Source organism: Cyanistes caeruleus, chromosome 1, assembly GCF_971803275.1.
Source record: "Cyanistes caeruleus chromosome 1, bCyaCae1.hap1.1, whole genome shotgun sequence".
NCBI classification, from domain to species: domain Eukaryota; kingdom Metazoa; phylum Chordata; class Aves; order Passeriformes; family Paridae; genus Cyanistes; species Cyanistes caeruleus.
In genome coordinates this window covers 17,044,950-17,060,860 of record NC_141701.1, presented here as the reverse complement: position 1 = coordinate 17,060,860, position 15,911 = coordinate 17,044,950, and the positions used below count along the sequence as shown (strand labels likewise).

Here is a 15,911-nt window from a genome sequence, read left to right as displayed (position 1 = left end):
TTTCATACTCTGAGGCTCTCTGTTTTTACTAGAAAAATAAGACTCAAAGTTCAACAGCTTAAAGAAACAGGGCGAACACATCATCTCTTCATTCATCTCTCAAACACTGTTCAAGATTCCCTAGAGGTGGTTTTCTTCTGCCATTTTTGCACCAGGATTTATTCATATACTGGTCTAATATAGTACATACATGTGTTTTCTTACCTGAATTATTTATTCCATTTAGAAAATTTGAGGAAGAATTTCAGAAATTAATAAAAATCCTTATAATACAGCTAGAGAATTTAGTTCCCTAAACTGCCACATATAAATATGCCTCAAATAAACAAGCAAGTACGCTGCCTAGATGGTACAACACTGAAGGATATTACTTTGTGAGGCTGAAAAAAACAACTCTCAATATTTTTATCATTTCCAAGTATATTTACTAGTGACAGTTTGGAATAACAAGGTGAGAAAGTAGGAGGAATAAAATATTTAATCCTTAAGATTTTGTTTTTACTTCTTATTATTCAACTCTTAATTATTCTTAATATACTAAATTAATTTTCTCTGAGTCAAGTCTGTTTTCTTTGTTAATTGTTCTTGGTATTTGTGGGATGGTATCTCCCCGTCCTTGTCTGAACACACAGGCTTTTTGTTATATGTTCTCTCCACTGCCCAGGTGGGGAGTGGAGCAATGCAGTGCCTTTGGTGGGCACCTGACATCCATCCAAAGTAAACCCATCACACATGATTTTCCTGTATGTGCCACATGATGGTGCACACCCTGTCTCAGCAGCAACAAAGGTAGCACACTGTGGTGGTGACCTCTCCAGTGCTTTTTAAAGTAATCCTAGATTTTAATAACTTTTCTCTACTTTTTCTTTCTCTTTCCCTCTTTTACTATTAAATACTTTTACTATCAAATAAAAATATATCAAATTTTTGGCATCAAAAACAACATCTCATTTGTTTTTTATCTCATATTTTGGAAATATTTTGCATTTTCTAAGTTCTTTCAATTTTATTCACAGAGACTTAGTTTTCTTTCCTCTTCTGTGTTTAAACTGGTTAGTAACAGATGGCTGCCACATTTGTTAACCTTCAGTCAACTGGGTCCTCTCCAGTTAGGACTGCTGGCAAATTATTGCAAGTGGCTCACTCAGCATTGCTGCCAGCTCTCTCAGTACCTCTTGGATGAATTCCATGCAGCCCCAGAGCCTTGTGAGTGTCTAAGTGGTGCAGCACATGAGTGACCATTTCCCCTTGGATTATGGGGCTTCATTCTGCTCTCCATCTCTATCTTCCAGGTCAGGAGACCTGGTACTCCAAGAATAGCTGGTCTTACTATAAGAGACTGATTCAAAGATGACATCAAATACCTCAGCATCTTCTTCAGCTTTTGTCCCTCGGTTTCCCTGTACATCTAATAAAGGATAGAAATTCTCCTTAGCTCTCTTTTTGTCATTAATTTATTTACAGAATTTTTTTAAAAAAATTTTTTTCAATAGTAGTCTGATTAAATTCTAATTCTTTGGCCATTCTAATTTTCTCCCTGTATAATCTTATGCATCTTTCCATTCTTGCTCAGTTGTCTTTCCTTGGGTTCTTCCCAGGAAGTGGTCAAACAAAGTAGATAGCAACTTAAGTGCCTTTAGTGTTAATTTACTCTCTTTTCCTTACCACATTGCTCTACTTTTTCAAGATAGAAAGAGAGGAACACTTTTACAGAAGAAGAAGTAACTTAAAATGGCGTGACAAGGGAGACAACTATTCACTTGTCATATTAATAATGAAGTGTGAATGAGAAAGAATGAACAGAGTTCATCTAATCCTGTATAAAAGATTTTTTTCCTCATTTCTAGTAAACAAACTATGTGATTGCACTCAGCAACCTTTTCCCTGAATTTCCCTACCTGAATGCCGTATCCTTCTCCTGTGACTTCTACAGAAACATAAAAACAAATAGTTGGAAGGATCATTTGGAAGTCACCTAGACTAACACATATGAGCTAGGGCCAGTTAAACCAAGTTGCTTATGGATATGCCCAGTTGATTTCTGGATTGTCTCGAGATGGATAGATATTCTGAAACTTCTGTGTGCAGCCTTTAAGTGTATTTGTTCATCCCTGTAGTAAAAATACTGCCCAAATAAATGGATTGTCTTTTTTAATAAAAATTTACTATTTGTAGTAGATGAGAGAAGAGTACTAATGTCATTTATCTTAATTTTAATAAGCCTTTAAAGTGTCCTAAAATAATCCTGTATCCAAGACATTATAGTTTGAATGGGTGGATAACTACATGAATAAATTACATTTTTTGTGAGGTCAGGATCAAAGGAGAGTATTTACCCTAACCAAGGGGTCTGGTGGTGTTCCTCATAGGTCCATTCAGGAGCCTGTCCTGTTTAATACCCAGATAAGCGATCCAGAGGAGCTGGCTGACTGAATTTTCAGCAGATATGCAAATGACAATGTGTGAGTGAAAGAACAGCCAATACTGCTGAGGGCAGTGCTGCCATCCAAAAGGACCTGATACACAATTAAAGGATCTTTATGGAATTCATCAAGAACAAGTAGGATACCTTGCACCTGGAAAAGGCATTCCTCTGGCTACAGTACAAGCTGGAGCTAGCAGAAGGGGAAGAAAGTTCTCCTGAAAAGCCTCTGGGAGCTGCAGCAAGCTGATTATGAACCATCAGGGTATTCCACAGCAGGGCCAAAGAAATCCTGGCCTGAGTTAATAGCAGTGCTGGCAGTGGAATGAGGGATTTCTTTTCTACTCAACATCTGCTAGAAATCACTTAGAATGCTGCAGCCAGTTTAGAGACTTCCAAGGCAAGACAGATGCTGATAAATTGGCTTGGCCACCAAGAAGTTTGGGGGCTGCAAAATTTGTTTTGTGAGATTCAGAGACCTGAGTTCATTTAGCCTGGAGAAAAGAAAACTTTGCAAGGAGGACCTAATGCCAGTCATCCAAACACCTTTAGATATGGTTAGAGATAATCTATATCACATATGGCTTCAGCATACAGAGAAGACCCATAATTCTGTACTTAGAAATGTGAGCATGCAACTAGAGCATAAAATTTTGGACACTGGTTAATGTAGCTTTTACCTTAAAATGCATATATAGTTCCCTTGTTGGAAGTTATCTTCTCTTCAGCCTGTTTTGCTGATAGGGCATTTTCTACAAGAGTGTTCTCAATATGCTTTGGACAAGATGTGTTTTGACCTGATCAGCTTAATCTGGCTGCATTAGAATTGGTATGCAGAGAAGTATGGAACACTGACAAATATTCACTTGATAATTACTGTGATATATGTCTTAAAAAGCATTTTTTCATAAAATGATGGCATTTTCATTTCAGAACTATTACTACACTTACTCCTAGTTCAGTAAAGCAGGATATTATGTTGTACTAGTTTCAGAAACAAGACGATAATTATCAGGAACACAGCTACTTCACTGAAATAATTTTTTGTGCAATCAAATGTTAATTTAATAAAGGTTCTGCAAAATATGACATTGAAATTATTAAAAATTATTTTCCTGAGCTATTAGTTGTTGCACTTCTTTTACTACATAAGGAAGCCAAAAGATGAATCCTGTTTTGATTGCTCTAACTGTCAGGACATCAGTACATAGTAGATGATGAAGAAAATGATCAGGCAGTGGGAGACAGTTTGAAACCAACTGCAGAAATGACAGGGCTTCATTTGTTTAACATCTGTGATCAGAAAAGATTTTGAAAAATAAATATACAGAACAGGAGTCTTAAAACCTAATTTGCATTCCTAAACATTGTATCATGCTTGCCTCATGTGAACACTCGTTTGTGTAAGAATAAATTATTTCATAGAGAAAGATAAAAAAGGAGATGAATATGTTTATTTGCTAACCAGGAATACAGATTACCAGAAAACCTACAGAGTGCATCTTTCTCCATAATTTTTAACTGAACTTTTGACAACCAAATCAAAATTAAATCACAGGAACACATAAATGGAAGGAAAGATGAGGATTTTGAGGGGTCCTATGTAGATTTCCTGATGTGCCATGAAAGGCTAGTAAGACTACAAGCAATGTGTGAAAGAGGAACTCTGGAACTTGGTGACTGAATTTACCATTGCTTAAGTAGTCATCCAGGCTCTTCATGTACCTATATCAACCCCCAATGAAAATCTGAAATTATAAAATATCTTTGTAAATTAATCTAACAATGACTGTGGGACTTTAAATATAACTAGTGATATAAGGCATATTTTTCTCCAACTCTGATCACATAAAGATGCTGCAACATATATAGATTTAATAGCTTAATGACTTGGCTAAAAGCTCATTTTACTTCCCATTAGCTCTCCATATGAAGGATTTGTATATAGGATTGGTAGCTATTGAACTATTTCCTTGACAAGAACATTTTGTTCTGCTTTTGTCAAAGAATTCCTCCAGATTAAGATGTCTTCATATCAATGGCAGTTCTACTTCACAAACCGAAGTAAAATATGAGATTTTAAGCTCGATTTTATGATGCTTCTGAGAAGTTCTACTAGAACTGCTATTTTGGTGAGTGTAGTTGAAACTGTGTGGCTTCTGGATTGTTGTAACAAACCAGCACATAGTGTTATCTAACAGCACATACTGGAAAAGATGGGTATTGACATGGAGATAATGTAGAAATAAAAAGGCTCAGTGTTACAGAATCTTAAAGAAAATTTTAAACTTTGGTCCATAATATTGCACAAGCTGTCTTAATCTTGAAAAGACAGACTCAGAGTTGCATGACAATTTCTATTCATGCACATTTTCTCTGTGTACTCTGTTTGCTTGAATAATGTAGCCAAAGTGGTATCTTCTATTCAGCTACCTTCCCAAGAAAAACAAAAAACTGTGAATAGACTGTATTTACAGCCTCCAATGAGGTTGGAATTCCAATGAACTTGGAATTCCATCTGCCACTCTGAAAACTGACCACTCTGCTACTAGAAAATCAGAGTTCACACAAAATTTGTAAGTCAAACGAGTCAGGAACTACAGTAAAAAGTAAACAACAAAAACCCACCCCAAAGAACAACCTCCATCCTCCCTGCCACCCAAAACAAAAATCCACAAACAAACAGATCCAATGTACAAAACCAAAGCAAACAAACCAAACCCCAAATTCATTCTATTATGAATATGGCATTTTCTATAGCAATGAAGTCTGTATAATTCTTCAAAAGTGCAAACTGGGTATATTAGCTAAGCTAATTCACATAATAGTGGAACTAATTTGATGTTTTATTTACTTTTATGTGTTGGAACATATAATGCATAAACAAAAATTGAAGAGCTTAACTTCATATTCTAGTTTGGCTACTGTGAAACAGGATTTTTTTTTGTTTGTTTTGCAGAGTGAACCAATTTGCCCTAGAACCCCACCTTCTACCCCTTAAAAATGTGATCCTCATGCTTTATATACTGAATCCATACTTCATTCTCTAATGTATTTAACAATACAATTTTCAGCAATTTCAACATGGATCTGAATTGGCATTTTAAGTTTATATAGAGCATCAAATTCACAAATTAATTTTAGACTATTCCCCCACGCCCAGTTATTCTATGACTAGCATTTCAGATCAGAATTTGCCAGCCACTTTTCATACTTGTGAGTGAAAGGGGTCATCAAAAGACATTTTCAATGTTATAGTAAATAATTAACATCCCTCCTTCCAGTTCAATGTCAGTAAAAGAATCACTGGGGGGTTTTAATGCCAGAAAATATTGTTTGCACTGGTAATACCAGCTAATATGGCCTGCACATTTCTGAGAAAAGGTAGCAAAATAATATACAAAGGCTATCTACAATCTTTAGGAATGAGACAAGTTTTCTACATTACTTTGTTGTTTGTTTTTTTTTTCCTCTGTTTTCCAATGGTAGGACAATTTTTCAGTAAACCTGCTTCTTCAAGTAAATCAGAAAATTAATTTTAGAAAATAAATAGCTTTAAACATTGTGCTTATCAATTATTTTTGAAAGTAATCTAAATTTTACCAACTTCACCTAAAACTTGCAGAAAGATTCAGAAAAATTAACATGATTTTAAGACCCACAAGAATACCAAATTTGAATTCTTAATTTGGTTATTTTCTCATCTTCCCAACTTAAATAAGTTTAAAGCTCATCTTCCAAAGAAGAGACATGGTTAAAAAAAGCAATTGTCCGGTTTTATTTTGTTTACATTGCACTGAAAATTTACATCATACTTTTACAAATCCTTTTTCATAAAAATATACTTCTTTACAAAAGTGTATGCATTAATATAAGAGGAGTAGCCAGTTGCAGAAGAAACATTTTAAACGATCTCAAATGTATTAACTTTAACATTAATGAATGAATAATAGTTATTGCAGTCATTTGAATAAACAAGAATAAATAACAACCAATGGTATAAAATATAAAACAGCATCCTTTTAGTAGAATACAGTTTGACAGAGTTGTATGAATATTCAAAACAAAGTGTTGTAAAATGATTTATAAGAAATTCATCAAACATTATAGAAATCCAAGCAGCAATCCTGGGTACAATGATTTTTGGTAGGCACTCTCTATTACGGTAATAAAAAGGTTATTTTCACAGAATTATTCATGTCTGAAAGGGACAATAACGGGTAATTCACACTGGCTAACACACAGCATTTGTGAGTCATGCTATGAATGGAAGACAATGACCTACACCAAATAAATTACTGAGCTCCCACTGAATAATTCTGATATGAAATAACTGTAAAACTAAAAATTGCATTTCCTTAGAAGTGATTCTGGAATGTCTAAAACTTGTATTTGAGGGCTGTGGAATCTGAATTGTCCCTAAAATGAATGGATTGTCCCTAATAAAATCATGGCTTTATATATATATATGTGTGTATATATATATATATATATTGATATTTTTTTCCTTGCACTATGGTAATATATTCAATTTTAAATGAGCTTTAAGGATTTGTTTCCATAGAGTACTGGAATATATAGATAGAACAGATGTGAAAACACAGTATTTCCAAATTATAACTTCCTGCTACCTTGTAGATCTGATTCAAAGTTCATTGAAGTCTCTTAGAATCCATCGGTTTCAATGGGATCACATCATGCTTTGTGCATGCATTTTGTGAAAATGCTGAAGGAACAAACAGGTGGGATATGGTCTAGTTTTAAGTAAAATGGACTGAAAAATGGATTCCTATTTTTGATATAGGGATTTCATTACTAATATTACTGCAAATTGTACTTTTTAATGGGAAATTTTAAATTGTTTTAACTTTCGAAACAAATGTAAGATGGTCACCCCTGAATGTTCTTCAACATTAAAGGAACATAATCACATACAAAGCTCAATTCATATTAGATTCTTCATTGTAAAATTTGTCTAGATATATGATTGACAAAAGAAATATATAAACATTACAATTTGTGGATATTGTTAATAGAAACAGAGAAAACAAGCTTGACTTGGAACATGAAAATGAAGCAAGATATAAAGCAGGGAAGAAAATTCACTTTATAAGGGCATGAAATTTTAATTTTTTTTTTCTGTGATACAAAAAGAGTAAGTTATACTTGCTGATTTCTAAATACTACATCCTGGACTCAGAAATTCGACTGAGAAAAATAAAATACTTAATGGGCTGAAAAAGGAAAAAAGATTCAAACTCATGAGAAAGATGTAGCATATGACTGTTAAAGAGAAATCAGTGACCTATTGTCTCCTGTAAGTATAGCTCTTATTTTCTACCTATATCTTTTTTTTTTTTTAACCCAGTCCCTCTATTATAGTTTTTATTAAGCACAGAATATTGATAGTGGATGCTCCTCCAATATATGCAAATATGTTTTATGTTTTAGAATAACCTCCTTTTTTAAAAAAGCAAATAAACTGTGAGTAGCACTCATGGAGTGCAGCAAAATTCTTTAAAACTCTCTGTGACATACACAAAGAAGAATTCTGATCCAGTTTATGAAAAACAAAATCAAAACAAGATAACTACAACCCAGACTTGCCTAACATCCTCAGGAAAAGGTGACCCACTAGATCCTGAAAAGTGTGCTTTAATTTTTTTTAAATTTCTTTTTTTTTATTTTTTTAATTAGTGAACTGTGTGTTCAGTGTTGTGTGTCAATTTCCAGACTTTGAAGACAAATCATTACCACATTATACCATTGTGCAAACAGTGTTCAAGTTGGGGTCAAATCGTACTGCTTTCCCTTCCACTGACTTTGCATTTGTGTCATACATGGGGTTTTCAAAAGCAGCTTGTCCATTATTATTTTCATGTACAGAGCATCCTGTGTACTGTGTTTTAGGTGCAGTCCTGTAGAAAAAAGACAGAACATTTGTAACTGAAGTTTTCCTCACTGACTTAACATGGTTTAAGAAGCAGAACAGAGTTTAGCTCCCAATTCCAATTATAGGAGCTAAATATGACATCTTGATTTTTTTTTTTACAATATTTATGCTGAGAATTAGTACTGTCTTTATTGAAGTTTAATGGCTTTATGATTCCTTGAAAATGGTATTCACTTAGAAACTTAGTTAACAACCTTAGAAGAGGTTATTCCCTGTTGTTGTAACCATTACCCCTTATCTAAGCTGTTATCCATTCCACTTGGATAATCAGATTATAAAGAGTACAACAAAATCTTGTAAAGACACAATAGTTCCCCAACCAGATGACTGAGGGTTTTTTCTGCCTTTGGAGACTCAGCAATTTTACAAAGAGTAAGTTTATAGCTGAATGCCCTCTTTTTCACTAAATAACTAAAAATATCATAGTTCAAACCCTTAAAAGCTTTTGACCTATACTTCTTTACAAAATGCATACTATATTTTAAGTCATCAGTGTAAAAAGCCAAGACCAGTGCTTACAGCATACAGCTAATAGCAAATACATAAAAAAATTACATGGGCAATTTTTCATATGGTGAACAGTTGAAAACAAGTACTAATTACAAATGATGGTACATGTTTTAAACTAATGTTATCCTGTAACATATATTACTGGTATCATTGTCAGACTATCAGACGTAAATCCCCATTTTGGCAGTTAGCATGCAATGAATTTCCTAGGCATTAAAGTGATTAAGGTTTCTTTAGTCATGAAATGCTTTAAAGCTACAGGAGAAGCTTACTGCACCCAAAGAATTAATACTGGTCTTGGTAATATGAAAAAAGCTGTTGAACTTAAATGAAGAAACTGAAATGACTGGTGGCTATTTAAAGTAATTGCATGTAAACTAATAATTTCAGATGCAGAAACAGTTTCACAATGAAATCTCTTGATGACATAATGTTTGCATACATTTGTATGCAAATAAACTGGTCAGGCATTCAGATAAATTACTTGGGATATGGCTTGATTCTGTCACATGAAGAAAAGAATAAAGGCAATTGAATTCACACAAAATCTCCCGAAAATATTATTCAGTATATGCCAATAATTTAAACCACCTATTTTATCATGAAGAGATAAATTTATAAAATTTTTGATAGGTAGGAATGGGAGCACAGAGCCGTATAATAAACTCATCTCTTAGTTATTATATCAGATCTTAATAGATGTAGGGAGAACTGTCTACATGCATATTTTCCAAAGTCTTTGTTGTTTTACAGAAAACTTTATTTGCACTAGCAAAAGCTGAAGACAAAAATAATCACCAACAGTTAGAGGAATAGAGGAATTCTGTGTATGCAATTTGTACTTACCTTTGTTTATAAAGATAAAAGCCAAAACCAGCAAATATAAGGGCAAAGAAAGGCACAAGGATAGCAATGGCCACTGAACTACTATTTGTACCATGTGGTTGATTAGAAGAATTTGAACCCTCAGACATGTTAAGACCTAAAAAACAATAAGAAAACACAAGTAATATATGTGTATGTTATCAGCAGCACATACTACTCCATAATCTTTGGAGTTCAATAACATCTTGTTACTGGGTCATCATCATATGTTCTGCTGCATGCATAAAGCTGTATGCTGAGGCCACCTGGAATCTTAATATATACCATATTCCAATTAATATGTGGATGCCACATGTTGGCAGAACAGTACACCTAGTCTGGTACAGTAAATATCTCACAGCATAATTCTGCATTTGATTCAACTTTGGTATGTAATGAAAACTCATTACTGTACTGTGATACAAAAATTCAAATTTATAATAATGCATATGTTAGATTGATTATAGTACTGGTTTTATTTGTGTATTTCATTAATTAATAAATACTACTATATAAAACACAAACATGCTATCAAGGAAAAGGCCAATCACCTGAAAAGGCAAATTTAAACTCATTATTTCCTTAGGTGCTGCTACTGATACACAGAGTGAAAGAGATAGGAACAATTTTGAATAGCTAAAGACAGATATTGATTAAAAAAAATAGAAATATGACCTCCTGCTTGGCTGAAGAATACATTACTTACATTATCTACACAAAAAATTATACCCCTTTTAAATGTGAAGAAAGGTTATAACAATGACCCAGACATTATAAAAAATTCTTTACAGAAAGAATGTTTGGGCATTGGAATGGGCTGCCCAAGGAAGTGGTGGAGTCACCAACCCTGGAGGTGTTTAAGGAAAGATGGGATGTGGCACTCAGTGACACAGCTTAGTTGGTAAGGTGATGGTGGGTCATAGGTTGGACTTGATGGTCTCCAAGGTCTTTTTCAAGCAAGTTGATTCTGTGATTCTCTAACACATCTTCAAAATTAATTTTCAAGATTTTTAACTGGATCTTTTATGAATTGCTTATGTCATCATGTTTTCTGACTTTCTTGACTGTATAAGACAATATACAGAAATTAAAAAAAAACCCACAAAAAAGACCTCAAACAACCAACTATGTGAACAAAATCTGTTCAAATATTGTGAATTTCTTTATAGTGATATTATTGACTAGCTACAATTAAATCTTGTATACAATTTTACTTTGAATCATTCTTTTCCTTGAAGTTATACACCAATTAAAATTGTCTTCAATAGATTACATAAAAAAATGTCAAGCATATAATTCAAAAATCAAATGAAGAAATAAAAATTTTGCAATAATCTATCAAAATAATTTGCTAAGGAAGTCTTGCATTTTACTTTTTCTTAGATGACTCAAATAATTTTAAGAAGTTAATAAAAGGAAATAACTTATTATATTAATAAAAACATTTCTTGATAAAGATATTTCTAAAAATTCTTTCAAAGTAATTTGCATATAAAAATACAGTGAAAAACAGGATCAGTATATTTTACTATGACTTAGAACTGTGAAAAGAGAAAAATTTGACTTTACATTCCTTCTTTCCAGCACATTCAAGAATTATAGAATTATCTGATTTCACTGAAAAAAAATAAAAATAAGAATGGATCTTTGTGGCTGAAAGAACATAATTTTCCATTCACATATAGGAATTTTACCTGGAGGTAAGAATTCTTTCTAAATAGCTATTATATTAGTGAAAAAGAAGTCCTCTTCTAAGGCATTCCCAACAGTATTTTATTATTATTTATTATTTTACCAAATTTAAAATTTGGTATAAACTAAATTCAAATTCTCATGGAAGGAGAAATATCACAGTTCTTAAGACAGCATTAGAAAAGAATATTAAATTCTTTTCTTAATTAACACAACAGAATGTTATCACCAGAGCTCTGTAACCAAAGCTCTCTTAGTATAGAAACAAGAAGTTAATTTTTAGGAAATAAAAACTTATCAAGTAACATTTTTTCTTCTTAAAAGTAATATACATATTTACCTGCAAATATTTAGCTGTTTCCCTCTTTTAACAAATGTTTAGGTGAAATGGTGTTTCAGCACCATAAGCAAGAAATCAGTTTATCAAAACATTCTACAACATGGGTTTTCTAGATCGCTATTAAGATATGAAACTAAATGCATTTTACATATAATTGGAGAAAAAAACTGCTCAAAATATTACAAATAAATATGTATACTAGGCAATAGACTGCGAGTCATCTATAGCTCCTTACAACTTATTTGTAACTACCACTTAAATGACAGTTTAATGATATTAATATCTCAATAGTCTATAAAATGTCAATTGTTAACATCCTGCAGATACCTTCATACTACTGGATACAATAAAACTGAATACAGAACAATGAAGTAGCAAAGAATTAGAATTTGTAGAATACCTATTCTTTGAAGCCCAAATTGTCCATAATCTTTACCCTGGATGAATCCTTGAAAAACATACGTTGCTCCATCAGGTTCAGCAGAAACCTGTAAACAAAAAGTACTTAGAATTAAATGTGGAAAACTTGGTTTCAAGTTACATGTATCTATTTGAGAGGGAGCGATTCTATTTTATATCATAATATGCTTGACTGGTAGCTGTTATTCCCCACTACAAACACCTCTTTTTCTAGGAAATTTACATGTAAAGTTCAAAAGAAAAGACAAGACTGTTATAGGCACGGCTTAGACTTGGTGGTTTATGGTCCATATGACACCTTATACTGCCTTTAACTGTGTTTTTTTAAAACCACTCAGACCTGAAGTTTCTGGTAGTTCAAATGTCACCATTTCTAAGCTCTTATATACTTCATAACTTTCTGGTTTGTTTTGGAAGTAAATTTGAAAACTTATCTTGCATATAATCCTAAGGATGCAAGTATTGAGGTTTTAATACTTAGTTTTAAACGAATTTAGAAAGACCTCAAATTAATTGAAAGTTCTTTTGATTATTCTCAGTGCCTATCCAAATAAGCACTTAATTATACAGCTGTGGACCATAAGAATGAGGGCAAAATATGCTACTAAAAACTAAAAGGCTTGTGGGAGGGAGGGGACTGGTTGTGATCCTATGATTATCTCTCTTAATTATAGTAAGTACAGTCTAAAGTAGTGTACTGTATACAACTTGTCAGATACTTGCATCTAAGAATAGTTATTAGGTTTAAATTCAGTGTTTTCTAGGTAGGTTTCCTTCAATCTTTTCCCTTAAGCTTCCCAACTTCTCAAGACACAGCATGTCTTCAGCAGTGACCTGAAGCTATGTTTTCACTGAAGACCCAGTGCCTCTCTTAGGTGATTTTTTTTACTTTGGGCTAAAGCAGCCTCTTTGTGCTATTCCAAGACTCAAAGAAAAAAAAAGGTCAAGTGAGAACAGTATGCAAATAGCATATAGAATGTAGGGAGTATACTGTCTACTATTGTAAATTTAGAAATCTGAAAATTTCTAGTGAAATTTAAACTAGTGAAAATTTAGAAATCTGCTTTTGCTAACTCAGGAGCATGTTTGTGAAGCCTAAAGTTTGTACAAGCCAAAAGTGTTAAGCCTTTTCACTAGTACATTTATTGCTTAATGAGTTTAGTATAAGATTTTCATTCTGCACCTTTTAAAAAATACATTGTTCAACCAGTTATAAAAAAATGTAATAGTGCTTAACCTTAGTGCTTAACCAATAGGTGAAAAATAGGAAAACAAATAAATTCCTTAAAAAATCAGATGGTGTAAGTATGAATGAATGAGTGTTTATCCTCACACATATAATTTTAGGCTCTTTGTTTTCTAAAAAAATCTACTTTTTTTCTCTATCTACTCGTGGAAGTCATTTTCATGGTTTAATCACATCCCAGAAACCCGGGCTATTTAACCCTCTCCTTTACCTCCCCTCCTCCCAGTTATGTGCTCTCTTCCTCTGTTTTAAAGAATAAACTCAGACCCAGAACCTAAAGGGCCTAATGCTAAATTGGAGTATTCTATTTTGTTTTCTATACATATATATACCACATACATGTGACAGGGCATCTTTTTCAAGGTATTTATAAAACTCACCAAAAAATAAAACATGTATGCTAATATAATGATCAAAATTGTTATTGCATTAATATAATATTACTATAAAATGTTTTTTTTTAATTATGATAAAATTTTAAAATATATTGTAATAAATAGACCTATAAGAAAGACTTCTGTAATAACATGCATTTTAATTTTGCCTACACTCTATGACTGTTCCAATATTTTCCCTCAGACTGATCACCTGCATTTAACAAGAAAATTTTCATGTAATTTAATGAATCAGCCTTGCTAAAAAGATTCCATTTGATATGTCTCAGGATTTTTTGGATTTAAAAACCAGCACGATTTCAATAAAAAAAATTTCCCTCTCTGTTGTAGCAGAAATATACTCACAAAACCATCCATAGCCCATTTTTCCTCTTTCAACTTGCTTGCAGATGTATGGGAGGGTGCTTTAATGAGATATATGTGGAGCATTAGCCGAGCTTCCTGGCTTTTATACACTCCTGTAGAATATAGTTTTAAAAAGTCACATTTCTGCTGACTAGAAAAATGATGTCATCTTTGAAAATAAACACATCACCTCTTGTCTTAAAGAGGAAAAGCAGGAAGAATAAGCACCAATGTCAACATTGTTTGTTTAGAAAGATGCACTCTATTTTGAAATTATTTCAATAATCACAAGATTTCAACAGAAACAGTTTTTAGCTTAGCCTGTAGAGAGGAGAGAAGGGAAACCCCATACACACAGCTGTTACTTCAAGCCTTAGGCAGAACATTGACAGCAATCTGATTTGAAATGGAAAAATATTGTTCTGAATCAGGAAGAGTGTATATAAACATCACATCCCTACTTTCAATATATAATTTAGTCATTACATATAAAACATGATAAAGGAACATCCACACACAAATTCTATTCCAAAAGCTGCTGCTAAATTGAAAAGAAAAAAAAAATATTTTTTATGATTGGATTGTTCTTCATCAGTTAGTACAGTCAGTTACAAGAGAGTTTCTTTCATATAATGAGAAGACTCATATGCAACCTTATTTACTTTGTAGACATAATTATTGACTCATTTGTGTTCCTGAAGAATAATTATATAGAACCCAAATATCATTATTTGTTAATTAGGAAATGAAAATAAAATACCACAATATGTTTGGTGATTTCATCTTCCATTGGCAATGATTACAAATTCATAATTTCTTGTGTACATTCCTAAATTGAAAAAAATAAAAGTGTTCTCCACATTAAGGATTGGTGACTGCCCTATAGGAGGTATCATTACATACAAATAATTTCTGAGCTAATGAGAAGACTTACTTTCATGTTAAACCACTAAGCCCAAATGAATGAGCTTTGGCAATATGGGTTTATTCTATGAATAATTACAGTAAGCAGAGCTGTCAAAATAAAAAGAATTAAAAATAGATGCATCAAATGATGGAATGCAAAAGAGTAAATTATACAGGAGGATGGATCTACTTTTCATTTGAGAAAACTACAAACTGAGTATAGGTGAATTCAGCTTCCTAACATGTAAATGTATTTTTTGATCCATCTCTATTTCCCTGGCCCTAAGATACCTTATCTGTACATAAGATCTCAGTGTTCTATCTGTAGAACGGGGAAATAAAAAAATATTAATTACCTGATGAGATGTGTAATGCCTGTACAAAAAGTGGAAAAGGCATTTGGAATCACTCATTGACTGAGTTGAAGGGACCTTTTATTTGGAGGAGTGTTTTGGGCGAGAAAACACAGCAGTTTACTTTCCTAATTCTAAAAATACAAAATACTACACCTGTTGTTCCTAATATCATCACAGAAATTACATGGATGAAATTAATACAATAGAAAAAATTCTCACACAGCCAAGACAAACATGGTTATCAATCAGAAAACATTCAGTCCACTCCCAAGCATGATTCCTCAAAGGAAACCTACAAAATAATTTAACAGACAAACCTAGTGATAAAAATTTGCCACTCTACTCAATACTGGGAAATAAGATCTCAGCAGAAACACAGATTCTGTGATTCATTACATCCTTCCTGTAGACCACCCCTCTCAGCAACCAGGAGATCAGGCCCAGCCAAAAAAGCTTATGAAA

General features: G+C 32.8%; 1 protein-coding gene across 3 annotated transcripts in view; it reads right to left on the bottom strand.

The window, feature by feature from the left end:
• Window positions 1-8,081: 8,081 nt before the first annotated feature.
• CSMD3 (CUB and Sushi multiple domains 3) overlaps window positions 8,082-15,911 on the bottom strand; it is a 574,655-nt gene continuing 566,825 nt past the window's right edge. For all 3 annotated transcript variants that reach the window (XM_086880080.1, XM_086880087.1, XM_086880091.1), the window contains 4 exons: window positions 14,188-14,300; window positions 12,182-12,269; window positions 9,732-9,867; window positions 8,082-8,340 (listed from right to left, as the gene is read on the bottom strand). In XM_086880080.1, the coding sequence (XP_086736206.1) occupies window positions 8,181-8,340; window positions 9,732-9,867; window positions 12,182-12,269; window positions 14,188-14,300 (497 nt within the window). In that variant the 3' untranslated portion in view covers window positions 8,082-8,180. The remainder of the gene's footprint in view (window positions 8,341-9,731; window positions 9,868-12,181; window positions 12,270-14,187; window positions 14,301-15,911) is intronic.